The sequence below is a fragment of the Balaenoptera acutorostrata genome, chromosome 19 (assembly GCF_949987535.1).
Source record: "Balaenoptera acutorostrata chromosome 19, mBalAcu1.1, whole genome shotgun sequence".
NCBI classification, from domain to species: Eukaryota; Metazoa; Chordata; class Mammalia; order Artiodactyla; family Balaenopteridae; genus Balaenoptera; species Balaenoptera acutorostrata.
Genome location: NC_080082.1, coordinates 12881050 through 12902306, shown reverse-complemented (window position 1 = coordinate 12902306; position 21257 = coordinate 12881050). Strand labels below are relative to the sequence as shown.

Here is a 21257-nt window from a genome sequence, read left to right as displayed (position 1 = left end):
GTGTGTGTGTGTGTGTGTGTGTGTGTGTGTAGAATGTGATACAGCCTCTGCTCTTGGGGACACATTTCGGTACAGAATTGTAAAAGAAAGTCATCCAGTATTACGCCTTGACCTTTTATTTGTAATAAATCCCATTTAATAAAATTCATTTAGTCAAGTCTTAAAGCATCACAGGGATGTGAGAGGGAAAAATCTAGGCTGCAAACTAGGAACTGGATGGTAGGGATGGAGTATGGGGGTGGGGCTCCCTGCGCCCCTAGGTGAGAGAAGTTACATCAGCCCCTCACCCAGACATAGGGCCTGCCTGGATAGCGTGGCTTCCTTTACCCTGGTTGCTTCTTTTGATTCTTCTCCCTTTAGGTGATCCCAGAGACAGGCAGAACTGGGGCAGGGCTAAAATAGCGCATCAGCATAGGAGGGAAGGTCTGAGAGGGAACTGGGGCAACGTGTAGAGCACATGTCCTGCCTGCCCGAGAATCAGGTCTTAAAGGAGAAGGTTGCCGTTTTGGAAAATGAGAAAAACTTTCATTTGTACTGCATGATAAATTCTGTAGAGGCTTGAGAGAATTGTAACTTGAGCCGCTTGCCCCCCAACCTTTCCTCAGTTGCTCTCTCAGTCAAATGGAAGCACCTGGGTGAAGTCTGAGGGGCCCAATTAACCTGACCCAGGAAGACGCTTGATGCACATGACCATGTGTGCATTCCTGGGTCACTCTTGGTTCACTTGCCTGACACTACCTCCCTTTGGCCCGGTGGTAAGAGGGTTAAGGCCCTGCACCAGGTGCAGGCTTGTCTTTTCTCAGGAGCTTCGGTTTCTGGTCCAGGCAGTCGAATGGCAAGGATTCCCCCACTTAAGCCAGATGCTTGTTGAAAGACAGGAAGCAACTGGGCTCTGGCTGATCACCTCTCTACATAACCTTGGGCTGATATGATGACGAGAGGAAGAAAGAAAATGAGGTCTCCATTAGGATCTCTCTGTCTCCTTGATTGGGGGTGGGGGGATCCTGCAGCAGCATTTGCTTGGTAGAGCCCACCCAGCACAGAATTGGGAGATTGTAGACAAATTCCCCTCGGTGCTCTGTCATTCATTCCTCCCTCATTTTGAGAGGCTGGCAGAAAACGACTAGGAACCGGGTGAGTTCCCTGTCTCTGCCACAGCCTGGTGGGAGCAAAGGCTTAGGGGAACCGGTGTCAGACTTGGCTGGCAAGCCTGAGCTAGCCAACACCTCCCTTCATGCTGTCAGATGTTAAAGACACAATGCGGGCAGGGCTGCCTCTGAAAAGAGATAAGGCGGGAGAGAGGAAGGCAGCTGGGCGCACGTGCTGTCTGCTCACCTGGCTTCCAGGGCATGATGGGTAGAGTCTAGTCTCAGCGCAGTTGGGGAGTGTCCTGAAAACTCCACCTGTAGCTTGCTTTCTCATGAAGCATCTCTTACCCGTGTTTTCTGAGTGCTGATGAGGTCTCATGAAAATTGACAGAAATGATGTTGATTGGATGACTTTGTGGACCATTGTTTGATCTTTGTTTGTGGGGCTGATTTTAATTCAGTTGGGACTTTTTTCCAAAATGGTATCAAAATTTCCTAGAATTTTTTTAACCTTCAGATGGCTCGTAAAGATCATAATATTTATTACATAGGGCTATTGATGCTGAATCGTGACTGGACAATCATGAGAAAAGATTGGGGTGGTAGAGTGGTAACATCCATTTTGATCATTGGATGACCTCTTGGGAAAGAAGGTGGGAACACTAGTTTCCCCACCCCCCCGCCCCGAGCCTCTCCATATTTTTCCGTCCCTCTTACCTTTTGCCCTTTATTTTCCATTTAAAAGGTAATTTGCAAACTCAGCGTCTTAGAACCAATGCTATAGGCTCAGTGCCCGAGTGGAAAGCAGAGCTCTGTCCTTCCATATTAACAGAATTCCCAGGAAAAAATTATCAGTTTTGTTACAGTTTATGAGATTATCCAGGACCATGGGTGCTTCAGGAGAAATTGCTGGGATGATGTGGAAGGTTTGAGGTGAATATTTGGTGATACCTTGTGTCTTTGTAGCATTTCACATTCTTTTTTTTTTTTTTTTGTAATTTATTTATAAAAATAAATTTTTATAGATTTATAAAAATTTGTGTTGGGTCTTCGTTGCTGTGCGCGGGCTTTCTCTAGTTGCGGCGAGCGGGGGCTACTCTTCGTTGCGGTGTGCAGGCTTCTCATCGCGGTGACTTCTCTTGCTGCGGAGCACGAGCTCTATGCTCGCGGGCTTCAGTAGTTGTGGCTCACGGGCTCAGTAGTTGTGGCTCGCACGCTCAGTAGTTGTGGCTCGCGGGCTCTAGAGCGCAGACTCAGTCGTTGTGGCGCACGGGCTTAGTTGCTCCGCGGCATGTGGGATCTTCCCGGACCAGGGATCGAACCCTTGTCCCCTGCATTGTCAGGCGGATCCTTAACCACTGCACCACCAGGGAAGCCCTCACATCCTTTCTGCCATGTGTCTCCTCCTCCTGTACCAGTCAGCCTGTCCCACAGCCCGGGGAACATGGTGCACACTGGGTGGTCAGACTTCCTGGTTGTGTGCCAGCTCTGGCGCTCTGGCTGCGTTACCTTGGGCAAGTGACCTACCTTGGTGTCCTCTTGTGCAAAATAAAGTTAACGTTAGTACCTACCTCATATTCTGGCAAATGAGAAGACACGTAAAGCCCAGTGGCTGCCCATAGCAACGTAAATGCAAGCCGTTATTTATCATCACGTGCACAGGTGGGTGCCATAGAGGTTAGACAGGGACCTCAGCGTGTACAGTGCCACGGCGGCTATACAGAAAGTGCCACACACGGTGCTCCAAAGTTCTGTGCTCTGGGGAGATGAGACCAGCGGTGATGGCCACTGGCCACCCCCAGCACACTTTTGCACGACCTGTGGCCAACGTGCCCTGCTGGTCCGTCACCCCCATCTCTCAGCCCACCCCCCACGTCCCTTCTCAAGCCTGTTCCTTCCTCCTTGTTAAGCACTGCCTGGCTTGATGATGATGATACCACTGTCCATTTATTTAGCTTCTTTTTAGTGTGCTTTCAGGTTTCTTATCTCATTTGATCCTCAAAAGGGAGGTAAATGTCTCTGTTTTTCAGATGAGGAACTGAGGTCCAGGGAGAGTAGATAACTTGCCAAGGTCTTGAGGCTGGAAAAGCCAGGTTATCTTGGTCTTTCCCACTCATAACAGACCCTGAGTTATTTTTTTGAGCCTTACACACACACACACACACACACACACACGCAGAGTTAGGTGATGCAAGTGGTAATGACCCTGCTTTCATTAGAATATAGGTCTCTCCCTACTATAGTGGTGCTTCCTGCAAGACATAATATTTCCCAGCCCACCTCTTTTTTAAAACCCTGTTCCGAGATGTGTTTCCCAACACCACCAAGCAATTAACTTAATTCTGATAGCATCTACCTGGAGATAGCATCAGATCCCACAGGTCAAGGGCTCAGTCCCACAAGACTGCCCCCACTTCAGATGCCAGTCACAAGCCCGGGTTGTCACCTCTGCTTCTGCCCAACTGGCTATTGATTGGGGGTTCCCATGCCCCCCCCCACATTTGTTTAATATGCTAGAGTGGCTCCCAGAACTCAGAGAAACATTTTACTTACCAGATCAATGGTTTATTATAAAAGGATGTAACTCAGGAACAGCCCAAGGGGAGAGAAGCACAGGGCAAGGTGTGGGGAAAGGGCACAGGGCCAACACTGTCTCCAGGCACACCACCCTCCTCAAATCTCCATGGGTCCACCAGCCCGGGAGCTCTCCAGACCCTGTCCTTTTGGAGTTTTATCGGGGCTTCATTACATAGGCATGATTGATTAAATCATTGGCCATTGGTGATTGATCCAACCTCCAGGTCGAGGGTGGGGCTGAAAGTTCCACGCCTCTAATCACGTGGTTGGTTCCCTTGGCAACCAGCCCCCATCCTTAGGTTAACTAGGGCTTTCCAAAGGTCACCTCATTAACATAAACTCTGGTGTGGTTGAAAGGGGCTGGTTATGAATAACAAGACACTCCTTTTCATCCTTTCACCTTTGGCTCTGGAGCTATTTCAGGAAGTGATGACAGAAAACCAAATATAATTGGTCTTAGGGAATTCCAAGGGTTTTAGGAGCTCTATGCCAGAAATGGGACAAAGACCAAATATGTACTTCTGACTATAAATCACAATATCACACCTGCGGTCAGCTTTTTCTTCCCTAATGGCAAGGACTTTAGATTGGGAGCTAAGAAATCTGATTCTGGTCTCAGCTCCGCCCCTAAGTTGTTTGACTGATGGCCTCACTGGGGTCTCTTTCTTTATCTGTACAGTGAGAGGATTGGTCTAAACCTGTGAGTCTCAACTTGTTTTTTCCTAGGACATAAACATCGGGTGACATTCCTTCCTAGACCTTCTTGTGGGGTGGCCTTCTTCCCAGCGCCGTAGCCGTAACTCGACCCCTCTCCTGTACTCAAGGAGTCACATTGGGATGTGAGGGTTTGAATGATGCTATTGTAGCAACAACAATGACTCTGTTCTGAGTTATCAGAAAAGTGAGTAATGTACGAGGTGAAGGGCTTTTCTTCAGTAAGAAATCACTTTACCACCTCCCAGTGGCTGCATCAGGACATAGTGTTAGAGGACCTGTCAGGAGCACATCCATCCTGGCCTGCCTGCAGCCCTGAGCCATGAGCCCTCAGCCCGCAGACAGGGTGCTAACTTAGCAAGTTTAAAGTGGAAGCATCCTGTAGTCAAAGTGTTGCAAAACCTTGGTCTTTTTAAAACATTTTTTTAATAAATTTTTTATTTTTATTTTTTTGGCCGCACCACGCAGCATGTTGGGATCTCAGTTCCCTGACCAGGGATCGAACCCGTGCCCCTTGCATTGGAAGCGTGGAGTCTTAACCACTGGACCGCCAGGGAAGACCCAACCTTGGTCTTTTGAGTCAGAAAAAAGGGTGAACAAATCTCCCAATGGCTGGTCATTCTATGGAATGTTATTTAAGTATTGGTTTATTTGCAGGGCACAGACATGAGGGTAGATTCAAGGGTACAGAGGGACTTAGGTTAGATGTGAAGAACATCCTCATTCTACCAGACTCACGTTCATTACTCACCTGTGCCAGGAAACTGGGGATGGACCCTCCCCCATCACGTTTCTTTTCTGTCTTCTGGTTTTGTCATTAATGGATTCATAAGCATCCAGAGATCAGAAAATACAGCCCTTTCTCAAAGCTTGGCCAGAGTCCTTGGGATGGTAGCACTTCCAAGAATTTTTAGCCAAGACACTTAGATGCTAAAGCTCTTTGAGGAAAGGGGTTGGAGGAATGGGAACGGTGCCACGGGGTCTGAGGTCCACATTGCCTGGAGTGAACCGGACTGTGGATTTTCTGTCTGGTCCTGTAGCTCAGAGCATTGTCACTGAAGAGAGGAGGGTTTGGAGAAGACTTCAAGCAAAGTGCTTGTGCCCTACACGGGAACGTGGGAGCCAGCTTGCTTCCTGTCTCAGCACCACCAGCTGCCAGAGTGGAGGGCTTTCCATACAGAATGAGCGACTCCCCTCAGGAAGCACACTGGTGAAGGTGTGAACTCCTCTTCTCCTGGAGCAGCTAACAGTCAACATGAACCCTCGCCTCATAGTAAATATTGCTGATAGATATTACCAGCATCCAGTGAAACTGTGCGTGGGACATTTTGACTGCAAATTAACAGAAGAGTCTGATCTTCACAACAATATTCTGGTGTGCTGTATTTGACCTAGGAATTCCAGACTGAGAAAGTAGGGATTATGGTCACAAAAGGGAGCAGCTGTGATGTTTAAAATTTGATGTGGACAAATAAATAGATAACTTTTCAATCTTTTTGGTAGAATGGAAAAGAAGTAATCCATTTGAAAGTAATTTTTATTTTTATTTTTTTTTAAATTTATTTATTTTTGCCTGCGTTGGGTCTTCGTTGCTGCGTGCGGGCTTTCTCTAGTTGTGGCGAGCAGGGGCTACTCTTCGTTGTGGTGCGCAGGCTTCTCATTGCAGTGGCTTCTCTTGTTGCAGAGCATGGGCTCTAGGCGCACGGGCTCTAGGTGCACAGGCTTCAGTAGTTGTGGCACGCGGGCTCAGTAGTTGTGGCTTGTGGGCTCTAGAGCGCAGGCTCAGTAGCTGTGGCGCACGGGCTTAGTTGCTCTGCAGCATGTGGGATCTTCCCGGACCAGGGCTCGAACCCGTGTCCCCTGCATTGGCAGGCGGATTCTTAACCACTGTGCCACCAGGGAAGTCCAGTAATTTTTATTTTATTTTTTATTTTTTGGCTGCGACGTGCGGCTTGTGGGATCTTAGTTCCCCGAGCAGGGGTCAAACCCAGGCCCTCGGCATTGAAAGCACACGGTCCTAACCACTGGACCGCCAGGCAATTCCCCATTTGAAAGCCATTTTAATAAAAGTAAAATGGGGGAAATTGACAATAGTGGATCTGTATTTATCTATAAAAATAGATCAAAAAATAATTTATTAAAAAATAGATCAAAGGACTAGGTTTACTTAATGGAGTTCAGCTCAGAAGATTCTCAACCAAAGTCTCCAATACTGATACAGTTCCGAGGACACTCCCTGGGTGTATAAGCAAACTTCCTCGGGAATAAAACAGAAGGGTCTGTCGCCTATCATTGTGAAACAGCTGTTACTCTTGGTGGCATACGGCCAAGGCATGTGTGGCATTTGGGAGTGCTCTGGAGGGCCACCCTGTGGCTCGCACACTCTCGGAGGACAGCTGCCTGAGCCATGGGAGGAAAGGTGCTCTGGATGAGGAGGTGCCCAGGACTCTAGGGATTCCTTCCACAGGTGATCCAGCCAAGTGGTTTGAGGGCTGGGAGGCGGAAGGGTGTTAAATTAAACTCTTATTATTCAAAGACAGATTATTTGGTTGCCTTGATTAGATCGATGCCTCCCTGTCCCCATTGCCCACTGGACCCCCTTGGGAAAGGGTATAAAAGAAAATAAAACTCAAATCAGCTGTCAGTGACTTCTGATAAACTTCAGCAAGGGGCATGACAAGGGTGAGCCCCAGTGAAAAAATGGGAATTGGAGGCTGTAATCAGAAAACAAAATGTTGCCTGCCTTTAATGAAGAAGTCAGCTGTAGGATGTATCTAGACTGTAATTCACCATTTTGACCCTGACCCCACAATGGCCAGAGTAACCTAAGAGTTTCCACATTTATGATGGATATGTTTGGTTTGGAAAAAAACATTTCGTTCTATTTCCTCTTTTTCAGGTTTCAAGTGCCCCATTTGCTCCAAGTCTGTGGCTTCCGATGAGATGGAAATGCACTTTATAATGTGTCTGAGCAAACCTCGCCTCTCCTACAACGGTAAGAGCTTGGCTGGGGCGGGAGGTGTGGGGGGAGCTCTGAGCAAGAGTCTTTCCAGCCTCCGTTTCTCTGGGCAGCGTGTCCACCCCGCCTTCCGGCAAGAGGAGTGGAGCAGGGAGGAAGGCACAGGGGTGGGGTCTGGAAGTCCCTTGGGTGGCCAATTAGCCCTGCCCTTTCTTCCACCCACTTAGTTCCTTGCATCTCTGGTCGGGAGACAGGCCTTGGTCACACAGCTGACAGCAGAGGGCCCAGCGGGAGCGCCAGCTCTCTGTGGGGAAGGGAGTCTGGGCTGTGCCTTGCACACAGTGCTTCAGCCTGACTCTCCACGGTAGAGCGGGTGTGATTTGTGGACACCTTTGGGGATTGAGAATGCTGACCTGCCACCTCATCGCTGCCCCGAGGCTGTGCTGCTTCCTGCCTTGGAGGCGGCTGTGGGGCTGAGCAGTGAGTACAACGGGGGACTCAGTGAAACCCCCCCCCCCGCCACGGTGCCTCTGTGGACAGAACGGGGGTCAGCACCTGCCTGGTTTACTTTGGGGAAGGCTTGGAGCCTAGCTGTTCTGGGTTCAGAGCCTGCCTTGGCCACTTACTTACTGGCCGTGCGGTCTTGAACAAGTGCTCAGTTTGCAGAGCCTTGGTTTTCTGGTCCCTAAAATGGGGATTTCAGTACAGGGTTCATAGGATTTTTGTCAGAATAAAGTGAGATATTACACATAAAAGCTTTCAGTCCGGAGCCTGACACGTGGTCAGTGCTCAGGAAGTTACAGCCGCCCCGAGAAATGCAAGGCCGTCCCTGGGGTTCTTTTCATCCTTTTCTGAAGTGGACTGACTGCTCTTGAGTTCCTTGCACCCTGTGCTGCCAGTGACTCTTGGGCTTTCCATCCTTACGTGCTTAGTTTGGTCTTCAAACCATGTTCTCAGAGAACTGTGTCTTCTACGAGAATGGGCACTGGATCTGAGAGGGGTGCGCCCAACCTGACCCCAACCCCGGCCTGCCTTGTAGGTTAGAGTCACGGCGATGCTTAGGAAAACAGCACTGAGATTTCTCAGGGCCCCAGGACCGGGCAGGAGGTGGGCCCGCATCACCTGACCCCCATCCTGTCCATGAAAGTTTCCCAGGTCGACTCTCCTTACAGACCTTCCTTGGGCTCCTGCCTCCTCAGACCCACCTGTGTAGGCCAGATAATTCCAGATTGTTCCTGCAAAATTAATCTGACGAATCTGATCCACTTGATTCTCCTGAAGACACGTCCTGCTATTCTCTTATCTCTTTTCTTGCACCGCCAACAGATTCTGGACGTGGGCCGGCTGGCCGGTTACCCTTTGTCTCAGATACACATGGTCTGGTGACCTTTGCCATCTCTGAGCCCAGGTGTCCTTCCCTTTCCTCTCCTCCCTGGTTGTCCAGGGAGCCCCCGTTCTCCCCAGGGGACAGCCTCTCCCGTCCCTGGGGACTGACTGATGCTGAGTCTCTGAGTCTTGTCCCTCGAGCTCTGGGCTCCCCGTCAGGCTCGTCGAGGCTGCTCAGCTCCACTTTGTTCCTTGTCTCTGCCTGGGACCAGGGAGGGAGAGGAGTCTTCCCCCGAGGCTGACAGCCCTCCCCCGCCGTGGCCTCAGAGACCGTGTTCACTTACTTCCCACGTGCGCAGCACCCCCATGAAGGCTGCTTCTTGTCCCGTGGGGCGCTGGGCAGAGTTCTCTGTGGACACTGCCTTGCTGTCATGAGAACACAAAGCATCCTCAGAGTGGGCTCACCCGACAGGCCTGGGCTCTTGGCGTCATAAGGGAGAACTTTGTAGGGCAGCTGTGGAGGGCAGAGCACTCTTGGGGCCACTCTGTAAGGAGGACCCACATGCCCAGCTTGGACAGTGGGGGAGGTGAGGGCATGGGCTTCTCTCCCGGGGAACTGCCCGGGATACCTGCAGCGCCTCTTGCATGTGAGCATGTACGTGCCAGAGCTGCCATAGGTGTCCTCCTTGCCTTTCCTCTTTGCCTCCAAAGAGAGGCAGCCCTGGAGAGCAGGCCTGACAGCCCAGCCCGAGCACAGGTCACCTGCGGAAGCCACACTCAGAGTCGGAGTCTCCTTAGAGGAAGCAGAGGTTGGCCAACCAGTCTGAGGCATAACCGTGGCTGTTCTTGGTCACTTCCCACTTTTTCCTTCCTCTTATTGAAAAGCCACCTCTTTGGGGGTGGGGTGGGGCGTGTGTGTGTGTGTGTGTGTGTGTGATAGAGAGAGTGTGAGTGTGAGTGTAAATTATAAGCTTTAAACTGGAAGATCTCTTTTGCAAAAGCCAGTCCTTTACCACCTGAGGCAAAGAAAGGCAGGTTGTTCCTGGTCCCATCGGTGGAATTCGTCTTAAGGCGAGGAAAGTGCTTCAGAAACAGTGGCCTGGCCCCTCCATCATGGCTGGATTCCTCACATTCAGTCTTTGTCCTTTCTAAAGACACCTAACCCTTCCAGATAAGAGAAAGGCATTTGTCACTTGGGGTTTGTATATGGGGTGTGAGTCTCCGGGCTGGTCTAGGGCCTGTTTTAGTTCAGATAAGGCCTTAGGCCGAAGTCCCAGGTCTAGGTATTTATTTTGGTTTTGCCAGTAACATATTTTACCAGTGATTTCTTATCATCCTGACATCCCCAGCTTCACTTTATCTTTTCTACCAAAAAAGAAAAAAGTGAAGAGACTTAAAGCATTTGTGAGGTGTAGAACTCCCAGAATCTTCCTGGAAAGGGGAGAATCTGAGACTTTCTTAGTGGATTAAGAAGTGCTATATTCTTGTGAAGATTCACTGGAATTCCTGGTGACTCCCATCTACACACACACACACACACACACACACACACACACACACACACACCTTTCCTGTAGCTGCTGGCACCAATTGGGGAAATTTTTAGGAAATTTATAGCGGTTATATAAGATGAAATTTAGTTAACCACCAAAGGGGAGGAAAAAAAGTAGAAACCTCCTAAATGAGGCAGATAGAAAGTAGTATTTTTCTTATTATGAGGGTTGGCCTGAGCCGTGGGTTGGAAGGCCTCCAGTAGCCGCCTGCCAGATTTAAAAAAAAAAAAAAAAAAAAAAAAAAAGCCAGTTTTGGAAAGGCAAGACTAGTTTAACTGGTTGACCCAGTGCTCAAGAGAAATGTGAAGGCCAGTAACTGGTGCTTCCCAGCAGGCACCTGGCTTGTGAGTCCTGGTGACCCATTCGGAGGGGTAAGGAAGGGAGCTGCACCACAGAGCACAGAATCTTCTCTCCTCCGTTCTCTTCAGTGGGCAGCTCTGAACCCAGGACCCCTCAAAGATGAGGACAGAGTTGGGGGGACCCCTTTCTGCAGGTAAATGTGGTCAGCTTGATTGGGCCTTGTAATTTCTCTTCCTTTCCAATATCTGTGTGTGGTTCTGAGACTGGGGGAACTTGCATCCTCAAGAACATGCACTCAGATTTTGACCATCATACTGGTCAGCCAGCAAAACGAGCCTCGAGATGAGGGGCCTGATTCTGCTATGAACAGAAGAGAGTCACAGTACTGGAGTGGAGGGGGGTCGTGACAGATGACTGATTGTCCATTGAAAGCCGAGGAGACCCTGGTTCCAGGACCAGCCAGGAGTCCTTGGCTCTGGGAGAGTCTGGCGTGTGGCAGGTCCATTTGCCAGCAGTATTAAGAGAGCTTGATGGCTGTCAAAGCAGCTTCAAAAGTTCCTCTCCCCCTTGCTTTCTTCTGGGGCGCAGAGCCATGCCCTGCTTCTTAGGTCCTGACCATCCATCCCTCCTCTCTACTGAAAGTCATTGCCCCCAACTTCAGGGCTCTTGAAATGATAAATGTCACACAAGGTTTCTTTAAAGGAAAGGGAATCTGGCTCCCCCCAGAGCAGGAATGCCTCCTGCTGGTTTACCCCCAGCCAGCAGACCTGTGTAAATAGTGCTTGTTTGGCCTGTGTCTCTGCTCTCAGGGGTCCTGTGGTTGGGATGGAAGTGTCTTTTCTTGGGCCTTGGGGAGCCAGGTTCTGGCCGGGGAGTTTGCCCAGCCCGGTGGGGCACTGCCAGGAGCTATTGTTCGATGCCCAGCAGCGGCTGAGTCTGGCTGCAAGGTGTCTGTCCGGAGGTGTCTGTCTGGGTGCTCTTCCTGCGGGAGGGAAGAGAGGAGGAGAACTCCCGGCAGGCCAGGCCGCTGGGTGAATGAGGAGTGGCTGGGAGGGAGACCGGAGGAGAGGGGACTGAATGGGGTCACAGGGCAGCCTCTGTAAACATGAAGCCCTGCGGGCCTGAGGGCTCCCCGCTCTGCCTGTCGTGATCGCAGCCCGCCTGTCAGAACAATTGGATCCAGGACAATTGGGTCGTGCCTCACAGTCTGTGGGGTGGGGTGGAGACGCCACTGCTGGTAGGGGAGCTCTCTACTCAAAGTCTCCCCTTTGCCTGGAGATTTCCCAAGAAGGGAGCTGGCGACGCCTGGCGGTGGTGGCACTGCCCCTTCCTGTCCCCCAGGAAGCTGGGCCAGCAGCTCTGCGCGTGCCGAAGGGTCTACCAGCCTGGGCTCTTCCACACCTAGGCGGGAAATGAGGCCGGCGGTGGAGCCTTTGTTTCTGAGTCATTTGCTGGGGGTTCTCCCTCTGGCTCCCACCTTCCTTCCTCCCAGGACCGTGACTGCCATCAAGCAGCAGGGGCAGTGGACTCTGTGCGGCCCCGCTCAGCTGCACCGCACCAGCCTTCCCTCCGTGCCGCCGGCAGCTCTGCGGGTCCCCTCGGGGGACGTCGAGCCTGTGCTCTCTGCAGGGCAGCAGTACAGCTCCCTCAGCCTGGCCTGTTCATGCTGAGCGCCCAGGTTCCTGCACCACGTTCACAAAGAGAAAGATCTGAAGCTGTCTGTGAGACGGGTGGTGGTTTCCAGCCGCAAGGAAGAGACTCTACTGCCTGGTCTTTTAAGGAAAGGAGGCAGGGTGGCCAAGTGGAAGGAACTTGGCGTGGGAGTCATGGCCACTTACCAGCTGCCTGAGCTGAAGCACAGACCCCCCCAGGGCCTTTAGGATTCACTGAGATGTGTGTGCGACATTTGTGGTATCCAGCTGGCCCCAAAGAAGTGAGGGCTCCTCTTTCTCCTCCTCCTCGATCACTTTTCTCAGATAAACAGCAGCTGTCAGGGAGGGGGCAGAAGTGTACCATCACCGCCCGCCGCAGCGCCGTCACAGAGAGCACTGCCTGCCGCTCTGCGCTGGCTAGAGGGCCAGGCACTGGCACCGTGAGCACCACCCCTCAGGCCAGGCACACTTCTGCACTCCCCCCCTGGACAGGGCCGTTGGCTTTGCACACGGTGTCGGGAAGCTGGCGGTTGTGGGTGCTTGAGAAGCAGTAAGAAAAAGGAAGAAAGCACAGCTTGGTTCTGTGTTCTCATCAGCCAGCATCGGTTGAGCCCCCCTCCTCTGGGGACATCGGGTGCCCGGGGGCGTTTGGGTCCATCTGCAGAGTGGCCTTAACTTGTGCCAGGCTCGGGGTCCTCGGCTTCAGGCTGCAAGGTCCCTCCGACAGCGGACAGCAGGCTCCCATCACAAGAGTGCGGAAGTCTCGTAGGATCTGGGTGATAGCCAGGCTTCAGCTTCAGCCATTTCCCCTCGCCTGCTAGGCGCCCAGGGACAGCTGGGGGCTGCTGATTCCTAGAGCCCGGGGATTGGGACGGGAAGTTTTACCCAACCCACTCAGGCCTGTGGCTGGATTCGGGCTCCTCCTGCCTTCCGCGGTGGGGAGATGGTGCTCCCCAGGCACTGCACTGGGTGTGAGCACTCCCTGCTGCCCCGCACTCTCAGGGTCCCAGTCCTGGCTCCTCTTCACCCCAGGACCCCTCAGGCAGCCTTTTGCAGCCAGGGCTCTGGGTGCTGGTGAAATGTGCTCCCCACTGTGCCAGCCTGGCAGGCAGCTGTGCGGTTTAGTTCTTCCCGTCCGTGCCGCACACCCAGGCTGGCTGCTAAGCACTGTGCATGAAGATGCTCTGTAATGGGTTGTGTGGTGGCGATCGACTGTTCGGAAGAAAAGTCTAGCGTCTGGCCTCCATGCGCTCATCTGAGTCCTTGATGAGAAGGTGAACCGCCCTTGTGCCTCCTTCTCCTTCCCCTTCCCCTAGTGATACCTAGCGAGAAAAGAGAGGAGAGTCCAGTCCAGTCCCGCTGAAGAAGCAAGCACCAGGTCTCACCCCCTTGCCTGGCTCCCGCCGCCTATCCCAGCCTGGACCTGACAGGACAGACAGAGCGCAGCTCATGCAGAAAACTGTTTGGGACTGAGGGAATTCTGACTTGCCCCTGGGCTCACAGCTGACTTACCCATCAGAAGGGGACGCTGATTTGGAATCAGTAATGTTGCTGTGCTCCCAAGGAAATCATCCATAAGTGAGGAGGGAAGCACGGAAAAGGGGCCGTATCCCAGATCCTCACTTTACAGATGAGATGCCAGAGACAAGGAGAGTGGAAATAAATGCCCAAGAAGGTCTGCAGTATGACTGCCTTCTCAGAGCTGGTCTGTTTATCCTCCCATCTTTATTGGAGTTTTTTCCTCCCAGTATTTTATTATGAAAAATGTCAAACGTAGAGCAAAGATGAGAGTTTTGCAGTGAACACCAAAATACCCCCCACCTAGAGTCTACATTATACTGTACTTGCTCTATCACATGTCTCTCCACCCACCAATCCGTATTATCCTTTTGATACATTTCAGAGTGAAATGAAAACACTAGTCTGTTTCTTTATTGGGGGTTGTTAATTATAAAAGTAATGCCTGTTCAAACAATTCAAAAATATATAAAAATATTTTTCTTCTAATCCTCCTTTCCTCCACCACTATTAAAGTGTGTGTTTCCCTCCAGGCTTTTTCCTGCGCTTACACACACACAAATATTTAAATGTGTATGGTATCTAGTGCTTTTTTTAAAAATGGGATCATACCCTTTTACAGACGTGCTACTTGCCACGTTTGGAGTCTGAGGTTACACTCCAGTGGCAGACCGACTGTGTGCTGTCTGCTTTTCCCTCCACGTCGCCCTTTCAGGTGGGCTTTGGGTTAGGCAGATCTTAACAGAGAACATAACCACAGGCTGTCCTGGTGGCCTGGAAGCTGAAAGTGACTTCTCTCCCAGCTCTTGTGCATAAGGACTTTAAGTATTGAGTTGATTCTATCTTAGTTGTTTTCCTTGGGGTTCCTGATGGGGGGCTCTGAGTCACCGTAGCCTTCTAGGCCATGAAGTATCCTCATTTTATGGGCCCCAGATGTTTCCCCTTCCACTAAAGTAATCAGAGGGCACAGAGAAACCATAGTGGTGGAGGGCAGCCCCACAGAGGGTCCCCGTCCCTCCCCGATTCATGAGCCCTCTGACTTCGGCAAGGTGTCTGATCCTCTGGCTGCAGTGTCCCCGTTTGCAAAACAGGAATAACACCGTGTGCCCTGCCTGGCTTGTAAGATCCTGAGGCTCACTGAACACACGTGAAATCTCAGTGTGTATCATTGGCAGTGTTCACGATCAATTAAAATCTTTCATCAGTGGAGAATTACCCTGCTTCAGGCTTTGCTTTCTTTACATCCAGAACCTGTTCTCAGGGTATTTCTCCTGTGGTTTTGAGAACTTCTGGGTAACCTTTTGCTGACTTCACCTCTTTCACCTGCCTTTCAAATACTAGAATTCACCTGGGTTCAGTCGTCTGCCTTCTTTAGATTTGTCTAAGCTCTTTATCCCACATCTACCCCTGTTGCCCACATCTCTCCTCTAAACCCCAGATCTGGACTTGAATGGACTCCAGCAGGTTTCCATTAGTGCGTCCTGGGGGAGACGCCTGGTCAGCGCCTACCACCCAGCTCTGAGCTCATCATTACTTCCCAAGCTGGCCCTCCTCCGGGTTCCCTCTCGCTCTGACAAGCGTGTGCTCCCCTCCCCCGCCCCCCGTTTGCCCAGCTGCCCCAATTCATGCCATCCACCTCCCCCCATTGCCGGTGCCGGCCTTGAGTTCATCTCTCCTGCACCACAGCGTTAGCCTCCGTAGCGGGCTCCCCATCTGTGGGCTCGTCCAGTCATTTCCAGTAGTTTCAGGAGACTAGATGTGATCAGTGCGTCTCCAAGGCCCTTCAGTGACCCAGATAAAGCCCAGGTAGCACAGCAGGATACAAGTCCATCCTCAGGAAGTTGGTCTCACCTACCCCCCCGTGGCCCCATGACTCTGCACCTACCACGGCAAACGTCCTGCCTTGCCAGGTGCACAGATGCTGTCCCCTTTGCCTGGAATATCCCTCCCTGAACAGTCCCCACCCCGATTCGGCGTCTCCTGTACTTCTCACATCTGGATCTATGTGCGTCGTAAGACTTCCAGGAATTCCTGTGCTGTTCATTTCCGTCTTCTTGTTCCGCCGCCCCTGCTAGACTATGAGTTTCCTGAATCCTGAGACCGTGGCTTATTCACTGAGTCGCCAGTGCCCAGAATGTCATAGAAATGTAGGGGATGCTGGCTCGGCCCCCTGTTCTGCTCGGGCTGTTCTGGTCACGGCTTCGCTTGGGGCCGTGGTGGGCAGCAGCTTCCTTCCATTCATTCTTTTCTGGTGGGGTGTGGGGTGTCTTTTTAAAATATTTAACTGAGTTTAAATTTGTATAACACACAAGTAACCATTTTTACATGTACAGTGTAGTAGCATTTGGGACATTCACCATGTTGTGCAACCACCATCTCTGTCTAGTTCCAAACATTTCATCATCCCAGAAGGAACTCCTTGCATGCTTCCACTTACACGAAGGATCTAAAGCAGTCAACCCCATAGAACCAGAGAGTAGAAGTGTGGTTGACAGTGGAGAGGGAAACAGGCAATTGCTATTCAGCTGGCAGAAAGTTTCAGTTCTGGGACTTCCCTGGTGGTCCAGTGGTTAAGACTCCTCGTTCCCATTGCAGGGGGCCCGGGTTCGATCCCTGGTTCGGGAACTAGATCCTGCATGCCACAACTAAAACCTGGTGCAGCCAAATAAATAAATATTTGGGAGAAAAAAAAAGCTGATAATGTGACTTTTAAAAAAAAGAAAAAAGTTTCAGTTATGCAATGTGTATAAGTCTAGAGGTCTGCTCTGCAGCATGGTGCCTATAACAATAGTATACTGTACTCTTACATTTTTATTAAGAGGGTAGATCTCATGTTAAGAGATCTCATGTTACCACAAGAAAAACAAAGGAAAATCCCTTACTCATTAAGCACTCCCCAGTGCCCCCTGCCCCCAGCCCCTGACCTACTTTTTGTCTCTGGATTTGCCTCTTCTGGACATTTCACGTAAACGGGATCACGCAGCAGGTGGCCTTTCGCATCTGGCTCCTTCCCCTCAGTACCATGTTTTCGAGGTGCATCCACATTGCAGCAGGCGTCAGCTCTTCACCCCTTTCCTGGCTGAGTGGATACGCCGTTGTGTGGGTCCACGCGGTTCATTTCTCCATTCATCCGCTGGCGGACATTTGGGTTGTTCCCACCTTTGGCTCTTGTGAATAATGCTGCCGTGGACACACACGTACGCGTATTGCTGGGGTACCTCTTTCTTCCTTTCACCCTTGCCTCGTACCACTCTCCTCATCACCATTTTTTTCCAAACCAGAAATCCAGTGCACCTGGTCTGTGTGTATGTTTAGGGGGAATGTCTGTTCAGGGAACCATTCTGTCTCGTGCTGCCTCTGCTGCATGTCTCCTCCTCTCCAAGCCTTTTTCGTCCTTCATCGCCTGGGCCGCTTACTTGGTGATTAATCCCATTTTGTCTTCAGGTAGTTAGCGTGTGGTTTGCATGTCTTGTGTCCACAGTGAGGACCTTCACGTCAGGGTCCCTCTTGGGCTTTCGCTGACTCAGGTGACCCGTGCAGTCCCAAGCAGCTCCTAGACCCCTGCCTGCTGGTGACTGACCCCCCGCTCTCCCCTTTCCCCCCTTTGCAGATGACGTGCTGACTAAAGATGCGGGTGAGTGTGTGATCTGCCTGGAGGAGCTGCTTCAGGGGGACACGATAGCCAGGCTGCCCTGCCTGTGCATTTATCACAAAAGGTACGAGAGGGCCGGCAGGGCCAGCTTAGCTGCACCCCAGACCCCAGAGGGCTCCTTCCCTGTGGGTGGGGGGAGAGAAGGGCAGACTGTCACTAGGCACCCCGTCCCCCAGCACTCTGAGTCGAGGCAGAGGTCGGCAGGTGGGGAGTTCTGGACGTGCTGAGCGCAGAGCCTGGGTGGCGGGGCCGACGGGGAGGCCTGTGGAGCCCCTGCCCCCTGGAAGGTTGAGTCCCCGTCCATCTCTGTGAGCCCCTCTGCTCCAGTGTGCAGACCCTGGTCTGGTGGCGGTGGGTGGTCAGCACGGAGGGGTGTGCTGTCTGCCCTGGCCCCGCCCCTCCTCCCCAGAGGCCCAGCAGGCAGGAATAGCCACTGCCTATGGGCCCGGGTGCTGCGAGCCGCTATAATTAGCAGGGCTGAGATTCGCCTTCAGGCTCCAGCATGAGCCTCATTCTTGTTTCCAAGTGGAAAGAAGACACCTCCTTACCCAGGACGGGAGGACGCTCTGTGCTGCCCGTGGCCTCCACCTGTTCTCGGCCCCTGGAGCCCCAGAGCTGCTTCCTGACACACAGGCTTTTCCAAAGCCTGACTCACAGGGCCACTGGCCACGGGGCATCACATGGATGTGGCTGGTGTCAGAAAGGCACAAGTGAGGCCTAAGGGGAGGGGGTCTTGGCCTGGGCGCAGCACCCAGGGCTCCAGTGTCCCAGGGAAGCATTGACCAGAGCCAGAAGAAGGGAATCTTTAGCTCTGGGAGAGATTTATGCAAATGATCTGTCTGGTTCCTGTTTTGAAAATACCCAGATGTTTTACAGAAAGCTGTCTTGGGCCAATTTCTGTTCCCTCTCTGTTCAGACAGTGCTTTCTGTAAACACTAGAGACCAGGATTTCCCTGCTAGCCTCTTGTCTGGCTCTCCTGAGCAATGTCACTAAGCCACAGGGCCAGTCCCCCCCCCGGCCCACCTTCTCCAGGAAGGAGGGCTAGATGCTGGCTGCCCACCACAGCCAGCCAAGCCGGGCAGAGCTTGGGGGTCTCCTGAGAGGGAGACCAGGGAGGGAGCCTCAGGCGGCTCCTGTGACTCAGGAGGGGGCTTGCTCAGGGCGATGACCAGCCCGCCAGGGCTTTGTTCCCACTTCTCTGCCCTTTAAGCCTTGGAAATAGTTGACTGGCTGCCCTGTGCAGCCCCCCACTCTCATCCTCTGACCAGTAGCTGTTGCCGTCCTCCTGGGCTCCATGCCCCTGAGGCCTCGTCCCTCTCGAGGCCACACTCCCTGCATCCTGCAGCGCCTAGGTCCACCCCAAGCCCATACGCACTGCACCGGGACTCCGGCTGTGCCAGGACCCCGCTGGGTGTCCTCCTTTCTTCTGCTAGCAGACAGTGGGTACGTGGGGTCCCCGCAGGTGAGCGTCAGGCATCCCCTGCCCAGAGACCCGACCCTTGGAGCTAGCCCCCAGGGAGCTGCCTGGCCAGCCGGTGATGTGTCTCCTTGCCGTCTCCCCTCAGTTGCATAGACTCGTGGTTTGAAGTGAACAGATCTTGTCCAGAACACCCCGCGGACTGACCCTGCTGGGCTCGCTTGCTGACTCCTCTCAAAGGTGAGCCCGTGGTTGGGGTCGTGTCGCTCTGGGGCCTGGAGGCGGGGAGGGGGGCTGAGCTGCCTTCAGGGCACCCGCGCCCCGCCTCCCCCGGCCAAGAGGGGTCTGGGGAGAGGGGAGCATCTCAGCAGCAGCGGTTCCGTGGGGTGGGGAGCGTTCCTAGGAAGGGTGAGAGTCCAGACTCGCACGTTGCGAGGAAGAACCTGCTGGGTAGAGGAAGGTGAGTTGGGGGAAGGACCCTCGTGTTCCCCGTGTCTAGGGCGAATCTCCCCGAGGAAGGTTCAGAAAGGTCCCTTGGAAAGTGCTGGGCAGGAGAAGCAGCACAAGCCCCGGGACAGGATGCTGCTTTGCACCCCAGCTGTGCCTCGTGCTCACTGGGTGTCCGGGGCAGGTCCTCGCCCCTCAGTGGTGTGGGTGTCTCTGCTGCTTCTTTGGGGGCGGGATAATCTCGCTTGCGTCCCCGCGTGGACAGCACACCCATTGGACAAGACCGAGTGTGGGACGGCGCCTCGTTCCCTGCAGCGCTTGTCAGCAGCCATCTCTTGGCTGGTTCTTCCCGCCTGCACCCACCGCCCTCACCCCCTTCCAGATGAATCTGAGGCCTCCAGGCCAGACCTGGGGCCCCGCCACCCAAGTCCCTGTTGGCACAGCAGACCAGCACAACCAGCTTCCTCCCGAGATGTGCACATGTGCTCCCCTGTCACCGTCGTCCGACCCCAGTTTCTCCCCCAGGCACCCCGCTTTACTGCTGACCATTCTCTCCTGCCTCATCCTACATGTCCCTCCCGAGTTCTGGGCTGGCACTTTTCTGTTTTCTGCCAAACAAACCAGACCCCCAGAGAAACCAAAACCCACCCCATCTCACGTGAATCCAAGGGTTTGGGGGCCTCTTTTGTGCTCTCTCTCTCTCTCCCCCTCTCCCTCTTTCTCTCGTTTTTTGTTTTCTTTTGTTCTTTGTTAGGTTTATTTTATTTATTCCAAGTAAACTCCCAGAACAGCTGTTGATGTCAAACTATTCAGGGACATTTGCTCTTTTTACCTTCACCTCAAAAACTGAGGACGTGGGGTGAAGAAAAAGCGAGGGGGAGAGTGAGGCAGAGGGAGTGGAGCCTGGTGCTGGCTGCAAGTCCAAATTCCCGGCATGATGTTTGGCTTCGGGGCCCCCAGACCGGAACCACAGGTGCCCCTGCCCGGCCTCAGCGGGATGCACGCGGCTGGCCTCGGGCCCGATGGAGCACGACTTACATCTTACGGTCCCCACAGGGACAGCCAGGCCCCCGTTCCTGAGAGGAGGCTTCGGACCCTGGGGCAGAGCTGAGCTGGGGACACCAGTGGGAACAGGGCACCCCTCCTGCACTGACTTCCAGAGAATGGTTCTCCCTTTCTCCCTGAGGACACCAGATTGAATGAGAGCGAGTTTGAGAGAAGAAAGAATCACCCAATATCCTTCCCCTCATCCTCATCTCAGGAGGGAAAGGGCATTTTCTTTTTCACCTTTGCAAGGCGTTGTGGGTCTGTCTCTAAAGTGTTTACAAAAAAAAAAAAAAAAATTATAAAAAAAAAATGTCTAGTGTCGACTGGTGTTTTCCCTCGTGATGTTTACAGATTGCCGTCTGCTGCCCGGCCAGAACCCACTCAGTGACAAAACGAACAGAGCCGGGTTCTCGCCACTCACAGAGCAGAGCTCACAGCCCTCCTGTGCCTGGCACCCGGCGGTCTCTCCATCAACCGCTCTGCCTTGGTTTTTTTTGTTGTTGTTGTTCGTTTGGTTTTTTCCCCAATTTTCTGGCTTGGTTTTGCACTTTTCTCCCCTTGGGACCCTGATATCTTGACTTCATTGCCAAAAACCAACCCACTGAGGACCTTCTCCCCCCATCCTTTCCATTTCTCCTCCCCTCTTCCCTCCTGGTTCTGGTCAGTTCAGAGGATTTAACAATCACAAGTGTCCTGCAAAAATGCCTGAACGTTTTTCTTAGACCCTTGTGGATTTTTTTTTTCCAGAAAACCTAGACGAACAAAAGACTTATTAAAGGGATATGTACAGCTGCCCCTGTTTTCAGGCATTCTGTTTGAGAACATTCTAGCCATTGATGTTCACATGTGGCATCAGCCCCTGCAAGATAGGTTTCTGTATTTATATTTTAAAATACAAAAAAAAAAACCTTATAAAATGTTTAAAAATACGTTCAAAGCTGGGGGAAAAGGCTTTCTTCATTAGTCAAGGTGTTTTGATATGGTATTAAAATAATGTCTAATAAAA

The 21257-nt window shown here is 52.3% G+C and overlaps 1 protein-coding gene across 2 annotated transcripts in view; it reads left to right on the top strand.

Annotated features, from left to right (window-relative positions):
* The window catches only part of ZNRF1 (zinc and ring finger 1), a 98063-nt gene extending 76806 nt beyond the window's left edge, over positions 1-21257 (top strand). Inside the window, exons 2-5 of one of the 2 annotated variants that reach the window (XM_007198276.2) lie at positions 7279-7374; positions 17298-17403; positions 18906-18997; positions 20603-21257. In XM_007198276.2, coding sequence (XP_007198338.2) covers positions 7279-7374; positions 17298-17403; positions 18906-18963 — 260 coding nt within the window. In that variant the 3' untranslated portion in view covers positions 18964-18997; positions 20603-21257. Of the gene's footprint in view, positions 1-7278; positions 7375-17297; positions 17404-18905; positions 18998-20260; positions 20572-20602 lie in introns of those variants that run through there. The other variant, XM_007198275.3, reaches the window with a different exon arrangement.